This window comes from Phocoena sinus, chromosome 15 (genome assembly GCF_008692025.1).
Source record: "Phocoena sinus isolate mPhoSin1 chromosome 15, mPhoSin1.pri, whole genome shotgun sequence".
In the NCBI taxonomy this organism is placed as follows: Eukaryota; Metazoa; Chordata; class Mammalia; order Artiodactyla; family Phocoenidae; genus Phocoena; species Phocoena sinus.
The window spans coordinates 70,867,849-70,881,059 of NC_045777.1; the positions used below are offsets into that span (position 1 = coordinate 70,867,849).

General features: G+C 48.8%; 1 protein-coding gene across 6 annotated transcripts in view; it reads left to right on the forward strand.

Annotated features, from left to right (window-relative positions):
- The window catches only part of KIAA0556 (KIAA0556 ortholog), a 201,184-nt gene that overhangs the window by 106,487 nt on the left and 81,486 nt on the right, over positions 1–13,211 (forward strand). For all 6 annotated transcript variants that reach the window (XM_032604979.1, XM_032604982.1, XM_032604984.1 and 3 more), the window contains exon 9: positions 12,118–12,290. In XM_032604979.1, the coding sequence (XP_032460870.1) occupies positions 12,118–12,290 (173 nt within the window). The remainder of the gene's footprint in view (positions 1–12,117; positions 12,291–13,211) is intronic.

A 13,211-nucleotide genomic window follows, 5' to 3' on the forward strand; every position in this document is an offset into this window, starting at 1 on the left:
GGTCCCTGGAAGGGGACAGGAAAGGGGAGGAGCCCAAACTGGCTTCATCACCAAGCAAGTTCACTGGGCAAGTGGAGCTCCACCTGGCTGGGGAGCTCAGGGGACGGCGCTGAGCAGAAGCCTGCTCCCACCCCGGGGTGGATGAGGGACCCTCCCTTCGGTCCTGGGTTGTGGGCTGTGCCTGGTGGCGTTGACCCTCCAGTGCCCTGGCTCAGGAGGCTCTGGGTGCCGGTGGAGCCCTGAGGCAGAGCTGCAGGTGGAGGTCTGGCTAACGTGGCACCCAAGCATTCCCTGATTAACCCTTATCAAGTCGCAAACTAATGGGGGGAAAAGACCGTACTAATACAAGGCAAAGCATTTTTAGATAGCAAGTGATAAAAAGAGTGGATTGAAGGAAAAGCATCTACATCAACCCATGTAAATGAACTTTCAAAGGTGGTGTGATCTTTGGGCACAGCCAGACCCCAGTAATTAAAGTATGTCAGCAGTCTGCCTCTCCCCACCTCTTGGCACAGCTTCTCCTTTATGCCCTACATTCTCAGAAAGGCTCTTAGGGTGGTGAGACAGCCCACCAGCAGCTCTGGGCTGACAGCCCACCAGCCCAGAAACCCTGGCAGAAAATAGGCCTGGCAGACTCTGCAGCCTGACCACCTGGTACAAATCGTTCCTGTCCACCTACCAGCTCTGTGACCTTGGGCAGGTTACTTAACCTCTCTGGGCCTCACTCTCCCATCTGCCAAACAGGGATAAGAGTAAGACTGTCCTCTGAGGGTCAGTATAAGGATTAAAGGACTGGATGGATAGACTGCTTAGAGGAGCATCTGGCTCAGACCAAGTGCTTGTTCAGGGTCAGCTGGTGGAGAGTGTGGAGGGCAAGCCCTGAGCCATTGTTTCTTCTACACCTGGACTGGCTCCACTGACCACTGCTCGAGTTGACAGGACTCCAGTCTGTACTGCTGGTGTTCACTCTATGTGAAAAATTTTTAAATGGCTTTTTAGAAAATTCCTCCAAGACAAGTTGTTAAGAGCTTCCCTGGTGGCGCAGTGGTTGAGAGTCCGCCTGCTGATGCATGGGACGCGGATTCGTGCCCCGGTCTGGGAAGATCCCACATGCCGCGGAGCGCCTGGGCCCGTGAGCCATGGCCCCTGAGCCTGCGTGTCCAGAGCCTGTGCTCCGCAATGGGAGAGGCCAAAACAGTGAGAGGCCCACGTACCGCAAAAAAAAAAAAAAAAAAAAAGACAAGTTATTGAAAGAAATGAAACCAAGGGTGGAGTGCCACTGTGCAGGAAACTTCCAGAGCCCCTGGTAGAGTGGGAGCAGCACGGTGGCAGTCAAGCACCCTTCCCGGCCGTCCTACTGGGCTCACTGGGATCTCCCTCCTTCATGTGCTGGCCATGATCACTAAGTATTTACGTTTCTGGGTAATAAAATGAAGAGCCAGCACTTACAAAGCACTGAACCAGCTCCCAGGCTGTGTTTAGTACCACACGTGTTAATCTTGCATTTAATCACTCAAACAACCCCGTGCAGTAGGTACTGCTATTATCAACACTATTATACAGAGGAAACCAAGGCACAGAGAGGTTGAGGAATCTGTCCAAGGTCACACAGCCAGTAAGTATAAAGCCAGTGTTTAAAACCTGGCTGCAGAGTATCTGTTCTCAATCACTCCACTGCATGGCCCCTCGTGTGTCAACTAAACTGCTATTTGCTTGCAACATACCCACATCAGTCTAGTTCGAAGCAATGACGTGCCTAAAATCCACAGGTTGGAGTCACTTGTTCTGTTTTTTCTAATGTTCATTAATATAAATATATAGCTGTTAACATTTTTAAAGTTAAACCATGTATCAGCTAAGATCATTTCAAATACTGTATTCATTTCCCAGGGCTGCTGTAACAAAGTACCACAATCTGATTGGCTTAAACAATAGAAAGTTATTGTGTCACATTTCTGGAGGCTGGGAAGTCCAAGATCAAGGTGTCAGCAGGGCCATGTTCCTTCTGAAGGCACTAGGGGTGAATCTGCACCAGGCTTCGCTCCTAGCTTCTGGTATTTCCTTGCCTTGTGGCAACGTAACTCCAACCTTCACCTGGTGCTTTCCTGTATACACATCTGTCTCTGGGTCCAAGTTTCCCCTTTTTATAAGGGTACCAGTCATATTGGATTGAGACCCACTCTAATGACCTCATCTTAACTCGATCATCAGCAAAGACCCTATTTCCAAATAAGGTCACATTCACAGGTACTAGGAGGTTAAGACTTCAACAAGTCAACTGTAACACATACCTTCATGTACAGTTTTTTGAGAAGTCGAGCTTCATTAATTATTTATAATCTGCCTTTCTCCAAGAAGTTCTGACATGTTCTAACAAATTTTGTAGTGCAAGAAGACTTTAACAAATATGTAAGGAAATGAAGGTAAAGGGAAAACAAGAGTAGGAACAATAAGTTGACGCCAAGGGGTGAACAGATGAATGCCTCAGGGGGTCACACTCATGACTTTGAGTTTCCTGACCACCATGGCAAGGAAGCAATGCATTCACATAAACAGCACATGTCACTGGGTCCATCTGGTAAAAATCAGATTACCAGCTGTCCCTGGCACTTGGTTCTCAGTTTGTCCCATTGATTCCCTTAAAGAGGACACTGTTTGAGGTGGTGGAATCCTCATTTTGAACGGGTTTGGAGGTCAGCCTTTATCTGTTAAGTATACATGGCTCCTACATTGGCCAAATTTGAAAAAAAGGCAAGTTGAAAACCATGGCATTGTTACCACTCTCATACTGAAATGGGATGACATTGGAGCCACATGTCCCACGGGGATGAGGTTCTAAAGGTCAGAAAAAAGTGCAGGTGGTTAAAGCTACCCTTGAAAATCCCTCAGACTGATGATCAAGTGCAGCGTATGTGGCTCCATCTAGAAAACCCCATACAGCCATATCACCTCTCCTTAAGCCCAAGAGAGTCATTGCTCCTCCAGGGTGGGGACAATCACAGCTTCTTGGTCAAGCCCCAGATGAAGCAGTTGGCCTTGTTTAGGGTCTGGTTGTAGGGAAAATGTGACTTTAAGCACTGGCATTATGCTGAGGTCACTGAGATATTCCTTCCTCCAGAGGCACAGGACCCTGAGACTTGATGAAAGGACAGAAGTCTCAAACCAGCTCTCACTTGTCCAGGCAAAATCTGGACTGCTTAGATGCTTTACTTTCTGTTTGTGGGGGGGACGTCTTTCTGGGGGGCATACAAAATCAGCCTTTTTATATCTTCCTGGTGAACTGAACCTTTTACCACCATGTGTTGTCTCTTTTTCACTCTAATAATGCTTTTGTCTTAAAGTTGACCAGCTTTCTTTTGGTTAGTGTTTATGTAGCGTATCCTTTTTCATTCTTTCATTTCAAACATTCTGCATCCTTACATTGGGGTTTGTCTCTTGTAAACCCCATGTAATTGGTTTTTATTTTTATCCTCTAACAATCGATGTGTTTTAATGGGCACATTTAGTCCATTTACGTTTAATGTAATTGCAGATATATTTAAGTTTAAATCTGCCATTTTATTGTTTGCTTTTTATTTGTTCTGCCTGTTTTATGTTCCTTTTTCTCTCCTTTCTTGCCCTATTCTGAACTGATTACTTTACATTATCCCTCTTTTTTCTTCTCTGTTAGCTTGTTAGTTATACATTCTTTTACTATTCTTTAGTCATTACCAGAGATTGCAACATGTATTCTTGACTTATTAGAGTCTACTTTAAATTAGCAAGTTTACCGCTTCTCATTCAGTGGAGACCTTACAACTGTGTAACTCCATTTACTCCCATCCAAAATTAAATGCTATTTTTGTCATGCATTTTAATTCTCTCTAGATATTAAACCTCACCAGACATCATTATTATTACTAAAATAGTCAATAGTAATTTAGATTTGCCTACATTGTTAACCTTTCTGTGCCCTTCACGCCTGGCTCTTTCTAGGTCACCCTGACTCTCAGACCTGAGAGTCTGAGAGTAGCCCTGAGTCTGTCACCAGCTCTCTTCAGTTTCTCAGCCTTGCAACAGCTCTTAGAATCAGCAGCACCTTGAGGGGAAACACTTCCCAGGTGCTGGGGTAACCTCTCTAGGTTTCTGTTCTCCTGCCCGTAAGCCTTCACAGCCCTGTTCACTCTCCATGCCTTCAAACAGATTTCTTTTTACAAACAGATTTTTATACTACTATTTGGTCCAGGTTTTCTAGTTGTGCTCCAGGGACAGGTTGGTCTGGATTAGATAGCCTGCCATTACCATAAGTGTAACCTATTGCCTGCTCTCTTAAAAGAGTTATTTCTCTCCTTGCTCCTTTATCTTTGGCCAAGGTCATAAAATTGAATTTATGTCAATTAAATGTACATATGGTGCAACTCCACGAGAGCTTAATTCCTCTCTATCACTATAACTGTCTCTTGTTCTAATGAAAGGGCCTCATGCCCTGGGCTACTTTGGTCTCTATCAATAAGCCTTCCAGGAAACTTCCAGAGACCTGTTGTCTTGTTGAAGGTGAAAGAAGATCAGTCTTTACTGCAGAAAGTTTACTGTCCAAGTCGTCAGAGTGCTCTAGGGAAGTTATATATCGGAACCACTTTTCCCAGACAAGCTGCCAACCACAGAAATAAAGTAACACCCCTCAGCATGAGTGAATTAGAAGACCCTAACAGCCCTGCAGTTAGCGCAGTTAGCATTTCTGTCAAGAAAACCTGCAGCAGGAAGACCATTCTGCCAAAGTCCAGAGTCTCATAACATATGTCAGTGTTCATTATTAATAGCAAGTGTCAGAAATGCAAACTGGCTGAAGCAACAAAGGAAAATGTATCACTCAGAGACCTGAAAAGTCCAGGACTATAGATCTGCCCTCAGGTATGGTGGGATCCAGGTACTCAGATGATGCTATCACCAGGAACTGTTTCTTCATCACTTAGCTCTACTTTTTGAGTCCAGTGGGTCTCAAACTTGAACATGCATCAGAATTATTGGCCAAGCAAATTAAAACCAGATTGTTGGACCCTGCCCAAATTTTAATTCAGTGCATCTAGGGTGGAGCCTAAGTGTTTTAATTCCTAACAAGTTCCTAGGTGGTACTGATGTTACTGCTCCAGGGACCACACTTTGAGAACCACATCTGTAGTCTCAGGCGTGGCCCGGAGATGGTCCCTGGTGGCTCCAGGCTCGCATTTACTGACTTAGCAACCCCCGGGGAAAGGGACTGCTCCTCTCCAAATAGTTCCAGCAGAGTCCAAGAACCAGCTCTACCCTGAACCGATCTCCAGTCTCTGTAGTCAGGGAGAGGCACCTGTTCTCTCAAGGGCCCAGGAAGGGCCAGGAGTGGGGGCAGATCCAGATCCATCCAAAGCATGTAGACTGAGAAGATGGAGAAGAGGTGGTTCCCTGAAGGGAACCATGGATGCCGTGAAGGTCACTGCTGCTGGGAGGATGAAAGCAACTGCCGCTCATTTCTTACAAAAATTAACCACACAGGACACTTTGCTACAAATTCTTCTGGGGCCGGGTGCAGAGCAAAGGACTGTAATATGCGAGGAAAGAGTAAAGTCATTTAGTCAGGGATGGGGAGATGGGGGCTGACTGCCTTCCTTGAAAAATCATTAAAAATCACGTGCATTCCTGGGCTCACGAAGAGACAGCAGCAGAAGAATGAGTATTAAGGGTTACAGACAGCATCTGCCTGTGGAGAGGCCCCCACATAAGCCTCAGAGTTGAGAAGAGCATAGGCCTGGACAAGCCAGGTGTTATCAACTATCTCTTGCCGCCTAACAATCCCCTCCACACTGCAGTGGCTGCAAGCAACAATGCTTTTATTATTGCTGCAGGGGGCTGGCCGGTTCCATAGCGGGTGCCTGGCTGGCTGGTCTCGCACGGCCACCCTCACAGCGTCTGGCAGTCCCGCTGGCCCAAGGACCTCAGCTGGGACCCCTCGTCTCTGCTCCACGTGGTCTCATTACCCAGCGCCTGGTGGTCTCCAGGCAGCCCGAGAGGACACACCCCAGCATGTAAGTCCTTTCTTAAGTTAGGCTCCGCTTGGTCGTGACTGCTAAGGACCTGTTGGCCAAAGGAAGTCACCAGGCCATGCCCAGCTAGAGAAACAGATTCCACCCACCTTTTGATGGGAGATGCTGCAGCGTCACAGGGCGATATGGCACATTGCAGGTGGGATGCAGGTGGGAGGCATTTGTGGCCATTTGTCGCGGTCTCCTACGCTGTGGGAAGCGTGTAGCCTGCTGAGGCTGAGCCAACTTAAAATGCACAGAGGCTCTGGAATACTCAGATGTAAGCTACTGTCCCAGCGGGCAGCCCCCTTTCCCCTCCTGGGTGGATTTTAGAGGGAGTATGTGCAGCTCAGGACAAAACAGGGCTGAGCCAGCTGTTTCCCTGGACCTTTCATGGCAGAAATTGTGCACAGTTTCCAGGCTTACAGGCACGTGACCATCACTGATGCCACGCCTGCAGCAGGAGCTGCTCCCCAGCTCACGATTGCCACGTCAGATCATAGGACTTTTCAAGAGATGCCAGGAATCCCGATTTTCAGGTGGATTTCCTATTCTTTTTTTTTTTTTTTTTTAACTTGGCATCTGTTTCCAATTTTTAAAAAAAGTCACACAACGCAACCTGCAGGCTGGCTTCAGCCTTTGGGCTGCCGGCCTATGAGCTCTACGTTAGACCCTTGTGATTCTCAGATGTAATGTTTGCCTTTTCAGTGGATTGCCAGGTGATCTCAAAGGTCCCTTGCATGTGGGAAGGGGTCATTTTGCTGAGACGCTGACTTTGAGCTTTTCGAGTCATAGCTGGCGAGTGGGAAGAAGCCACCTGGCTGGTGAGCTGACCGGACAGCCCCCATGTCCTCACGTCTTCTTTGTGACATGTGCTGCATTCATGGTAAATCTCCTGAATTGATACACTCTTTTGTTTCCCTGCAAGAGAGATGAAAGCCAAGTTCTAGTGAAGCAAAGAGAAAGTGAAGTTAACAGTAGAGGCGTGGTTTTCAACCAGAAAAGAGCAGCTTGGGATAAATTAAAATGTGCCATTTGGCTTTTGCTGGTGGTAACGATTTATTGTGTGAATAAATCCACCGTTCTCCAGATCTGTGATGAGAATAAATCCACCCTCACGTGGTGCTCAGGCCAGTGCAGAAATGGCTCACCCAAGCGAGCAAGGAGAACTTCCAATGGAATCAAAAGGCAGTGACCTCGTGTGCAATGAGGAAACACACAGTCTACACAGCCGGGCAGCGGGGATGTGATTCAGGAGGACACGGGCACTGTGGACACGCGTTTCTGGGAAGCCATGGGTGGGGAGAGCTCTGGTGGTGGAGCTGTGGCCTTGACCTTCACTCAGAGAAAGCCTGATTTAATTTTTTAAAGCATCTTCTTAGCCTAATATGACTCAAAGGGCACAGGCAGGACCCAACGATCGTGTTGTTGCAGGAGCATTCCCTCCCAGATGAAAGGCGCTCAGGGCAGAAGTTTGTGCAGACAAAGCTGAACCCCGCTGGAAGAAAATGCCTTCCTGATTATCCTTTTCCAAGAAGAGGTGATCGCAGGGTTGTAGTGGCCAAGAACAGATAGTTATGTTGGGCGCGATGCTCCACCATAGCCCCAGACCACTGAGGCACAAGCGGACGGGGCTCTTGCCCACATAGTGGCAATAAATAGGCAAGGGTTACCACGCAGGGGCTCTCCTTCGACTGACTTTATGAGTGCTGTAGGCAGGAAATGCAGAAGGAGCTTACGAATCTCAGGTTCTGCTTATCCTGGCGTTGCCCAAGCCTCGCACTAATGCTGGGGTTCGCACCCCCAGTGTCAGAGTTGTGGCGCGTTTGTTTAGCTGTACACAAGATCCTTGGCCCTTATTTGTAGGATCCTCTGTAGGATCTGAAGGGGCCTTAAATTTCTCAGCTCTGCTTTACTGCAGATGGAGGAGGAAATGATATGTTTTAATGATATTCACAAATACTGAGATTGACAAGGTTGGGAACTGAAATCATTTTCCGTCCATTCATTTGACAACGATCATAATGCCGGAGCCAGGGCATAGCAGCAAACAAGGTGGGCGTGGCCTCCTGGAGTAGCAGGAGGCCTCTGGGGCTTATGTGGCCTCAGGCTCCCATGAGACCTGTCCACGCCCGCTGCCCCCCAGGCTTCCCGTGGCTCCCGAGGCCAGCCCCCTGCCGGTCCTCCCTGTGCCAAGCTCCGCCCACCACAGGGCCTTGCCACCTGCTGCCCCTTGGCCTGGAACAGCCTCCCCACGTGGGTATTCACAAGGTCACCGCCTTCAGGTCTCTGCTCAGACGTCACCCTCCCTGACCCAGTGTCTGAAGTAGTGTCCTTCCCCCTCCTGTCACCTCTAGCTTTTATCCCACTTGATTTTTTCCCCAGCACTCATCACCTGCTGCTGGCGTGTCCTGTGTGCCTGATCCGTGTCTGTCTGTGCCCCATGACTGTGAGGTCTGTGAGGACAGGGACATGCCTTTCCCACCCACGTCTGTACCCCGGTGCCCAGAGCAGCATCTTATCCCACAGTGTAGTGACAGTTGAGAGCCTGTGTCGTTAATGCCCGTGCCTTGCGGCGAACCCAGTTCGGCTTCAGCTCCCCTTGGGGTGAGGGTGTGTTGGTGCTTCAGGATTCCTCAGTTCCAGCTCCAGACGGGCTCAAGGCCACTTCTTTTCTTTCACTTTCTTTTCCTGTCCTCCCAGCTGCGTCAGGGACCTGCGTGAGGAAGATCCCAGTGGCCTCCCCACACCCCTTGGACCCACAGTGTTTCCATGGCAATGAGAATCCCCACCTCCATCAGCTCCTTCCAGGACTCACCTTCTTACCCCTCGAGTTGCAGAGCAGGTCGAGTAGCTGATAAGAAAGGAAAACAGAGTTAAAGCAGCCTTGACTGGGGAGAACAGAATCCCCAGGTCACATTGCCAGCAGTGCCTTACTCTGTGTCCCCAGGAGCAGTAATGGAGCCACAGCAAGAGTCCATCAAAGTCAGAGAATGACCCACTGCCATTATCACCCAGGCCAGCCAGCCATCCGAAGGCATGCAGGGCTTCCTTTGGGTGCCCTTGACTTTCCTGGAGGAGCAGCTGGGACTTGCCGTGGCCTGTATTAGACCAGCCCTTGGGTTCTGTTGGCTTTCACGTTTCCTAAAAACTGAAATACTTTATGAACAAATAAATTCAGGGGGATTTCACATAAACTTCAGATTCTAACTTTTCTTAGAGAAAAACCTGGCAACACTAGAAGCACAGCTCTGTCTGGCAGGCATTGGCTGGAGCTGGGCAGTGGCTCAGCTGCCTCCCATCTCCCCCACACCCACCCCGAGTTCAGTCTCACTCACTCAGAGTGCCTGCCCGGTCCCTGGGCATTCACATCCAAAGCCCCTCTCCTGGATGCCTGGAAGAAATTGGTGTCCCCTCATTTTAGCTTAGCTTTTCCATCAACCCAGTACCTGGCTATACTCCCTCTCCTGCCAAAGCCATTCTTGGTGTTGCTACTTGAAGCCTCATTCAGATGCAAATTCTAACACAGCAGGAGGATAAAGGGCTCCAACTAAATCTCTAATAATCAGCGGCGCCTGTTTACTGAGGTCATGAGGATGGAAGGTTGCTGGGGTTTGTTTGTTTGTTTTCAATTTTTATTTATTTATTGGCTGCGTTGGATCTTCGTTGCTGCGCGCTGCGTTGGGTCTTCATTGCTGCGCACAGGCTTTCTCTAGTTGTGGTGAGCGGGGGCTGCTCTTCGTTGCGGTGCGCGGGCTTCTCATTGCAGTGGCTTCTCTTGTTGCGGAGCACTGGCTCTAGGTGCGTGGGCTCAGTAGTTGTGGCTTATAGGCACTAGAGCGCAGGCTCGGTAGTCGTGGTGCACGGGCTTAGTTGCTCCGTGGCATGTGGGATCTTCCCGGACCAGGGCTCGAACCCGTGTCCCCTGCATTGGCAGGCAGACTCTCAACCACTGTGCTACCAGGTAAGCCCAGGTTGCTGGTTTTTAACAAGCCTTTGTACCAGGCTATCTATATCTATATCTATATCTCCCCAGAGAAGTCATAGCTATCAATTCCCAGTTCGTTATAGGCCAGCGTTAATGTCAGTCTTTGATACTATTGTTAAATGATGCAACGAAGTTGCCTAGGTTGAATTCACATCTCCAGCCCAGACCACCCTCCCAAACTCCACACTCATGTGTGTGTACAGGCCAACTCGACAGCTCCATCCTGATGCCAAAATCACATCTCTGGGCTCCAAGCTGCCCCTGCTCTTCGCTTCCAAACCTGCTCCTCTGACAGCCCTCCGCAGCTCAACTGAAAGCAACCCCATCATCTGTTTCCTCAGGCCAGAACCTTGGCATCGTTCTTGACTCTCTTTCTGCACCAGCCACATCTACTCTGTCAGGAAATCCTGCTGGCTCTGTCTGCAACATACACGCAGAAACTGACCACACTCTGTGTCCCCACTCCACTGGGCAGCTGCAGGAGCCCTAACTGGCCTCTCTGCTTTCCCCCTCACCTCCCTTCATTCTGTTCTCCACTCAGCACCTAAGTCAAATCAGGTCCCCTGCCTTCAAGCCTTCAGTGGCTCCCCATTTCTCTCGGAGTAATGGCCTTACAGTGTCCTCCAAGGCCCTGCCTTGGCCCTCCCCACCCCTTCTCAGGCCTCTCACTTCACACTAGTTCCTGGACCACACTTCCCCAACGCTCCGTGTGGCCAACCTGCCACCCTGCTCACCCCATCTCTGTTACCCTGCTCTGCTTTTCTTGTTTTTCCATATCATTTTCTGACATGGAACACCCTAGAGTATTTCTTGTTTCTCTGCCTATTGCCTCTCTCTACAAGGGCAAGGGTCTTGATCTGTATGGTCGCTGCAGTGTCCCCAGTGCTAAGAACAGAGCCTGGCAGAGGGGCACTCAATAAATATTTGCCGAGGGGTTGAAATCCAGTAGGTTAAAGCCTCTTTAAACATCCCAATGGAAACATTTTGAGCAGTTCTATTTTTAAATGGAGATTTTTTTTTTTTAACAGAGAAAGAATCCAAACATAAGTACTTGAGAGGATGTTATCATAACCCCCCATGTTCATTACCTGACCTTGGCAATGGTCAACTGATGGCCAATTTCATCTGCACCCACACCCATACCCCAGGTGATTATGAAGCACATTCAGGTCACCATATTTATCTATAGATATTTTAATGCCTTTCTTTTTACAAATGCGTAGTATTCCATTGGGTAAACATGCCATAATGTATTTTTTTCCAACCAGTCTTGCTGGGTACTTTTTCATATATTGCAAATATTTTTGCATATTATAAAATCAGTGTTCCACTCATTAGAACTTCCAGAACCGACTACAGCTTTGCAATACTTTTTTTCTTCAGTTGAGGAGTAATTTCTTTGTAACTCTTACTACCCATGTAAATATGAAACAAAGCAAAAATATTCCCAAATACCCATCCTTCTTCACAATGTCAGGTATTAGTCCTTATAGGCACTTTGTTAGAGGGCTAACTTTTTATTTCAATTTTAGATGTAGAGGCAAGTTGCAAGGATACTACAAATGACACTCCCATTCCCCCAGGTTCACCAGTTGTTAACATTTTGCCGCAGTTGCTTTATATTTGCTCTGCGTGTGTGTATTTTTAAATCATTTGAGATTAAATTGTAGACAGCATCCCACTTTACCCTGAACACTGCGGTATGTATCTCCTAAGAACGAGGGCATTCATTTTACGTTGCCACAGTGCACTTACGTATGAAATTCAGGATAGTTAGCATTAATACAATACTGTTATCCAAGTCACAGACTCTACTCGGATTTCTCCACTTGCTACAATAGTGTTCTTTACAGGGATATTTGCCGACCCAGGATCCAGCCTCGGGATCGCCGTTGCGTTCAGCTGCCATGTCTGCCCCGTCTGCTTTCATCTAGAGCAGCTCTCCAGGCTGTCTTTGTCTTTTTTGACCTTGACATTTTTGGAGAGTATGGGCCAGTTGTTTTTATAGAACGTTTCTCAATTTGAGTCTAATCGATTGGGAGCTGCCCTCCAAGAATGCAATCTAAAGGCTCACCCCCTGTTTTCTGCTCCCAGGACCTGGAAGCCACCGAGAGAGACCCCTATCAGCAACGCGAAAACTCGTGTGCAAGGTTGAGGACCGAGAGGAGGATGCCTCAGCCGTGCTCAGAGCCATCCAGGTGGAGAACGAAGCCCTGCAGAGGGCGATCCTCAGCAGAAAGGCTGAGCCCCCCGCCAGCCCACCACAGGTGCGTTCCCAGGCAGAGGGAAAGGATGGAGAAGGACTTGGGCTACTCAGGGACCAGGCAGTGTCTGAGCGGTGCTTGCCAAGAGCACATGGTGAGGAGAGAGAGCGGTGGAGGCATCCCTGACCTTAGACCAATCAGCGCATCCACTGTCTGGTGCACAGCTGCTACTGACCTGTCGAAGTCCCCATTTCCTCCACCTCCTTTCCATCTTTTGTTTCCTAGGCCTAAGTTGGATGCTAATATGCCTCCAGTTCTTGCTGTTTTCCTTACAAACCCTGAATACCTTCAACTAGAGTTGAGCATTGGTGTGTCAGAGACAGGATGGCGCAAACAACCAGCTCTGGCTTCTCTGGAAAGACCCCCTTCCCCAGAGCATGAGCCCTTCCAGCCTCTGCAGTCCTCACCACTCCTTAACGTCCTGCTCCTGGCCTGCTTCACCTTCTCAGGAAACCCCTCTGGCCCTACAGGTGTTTGAGTTGGTGCCCGCAGCCTTCGGCTTTGAGCAGCAAACAGGAGGATGGATGGTGGGGTGGAGCGGGGGTCTCTGGGGAGCTGGAGGCCTTGGACATCCCTCAATGTCTACATCCTTTCTCAGAAGCATGTTCCCTGACTCACCTGTTGAAATCTTTTACCTTAACTTGATGTTCACAGTAGCCCTGAAACAGGCAGGGCTGGTTTCATCACACTGTTTTATAGATATGGCTGATGGCACCCAGGGAATCCGGGTGGCTTTCTCATGGCATGTCTGTGGAAGTGGCTGAGGTCTGCCAGCCTGAAAGCCTAGGGCCCCGTCCACACCGCTAGTTGCTCCCCAGGCCCTGTTGGCGGGCTGCTCTTTGGGGTGATCACCAAGCAGCATCTGTTGTCTGTTTTCCTGGTGCTCGGCCTTTTGCCCCTGACATTTGTGTCTATGACCTCAAG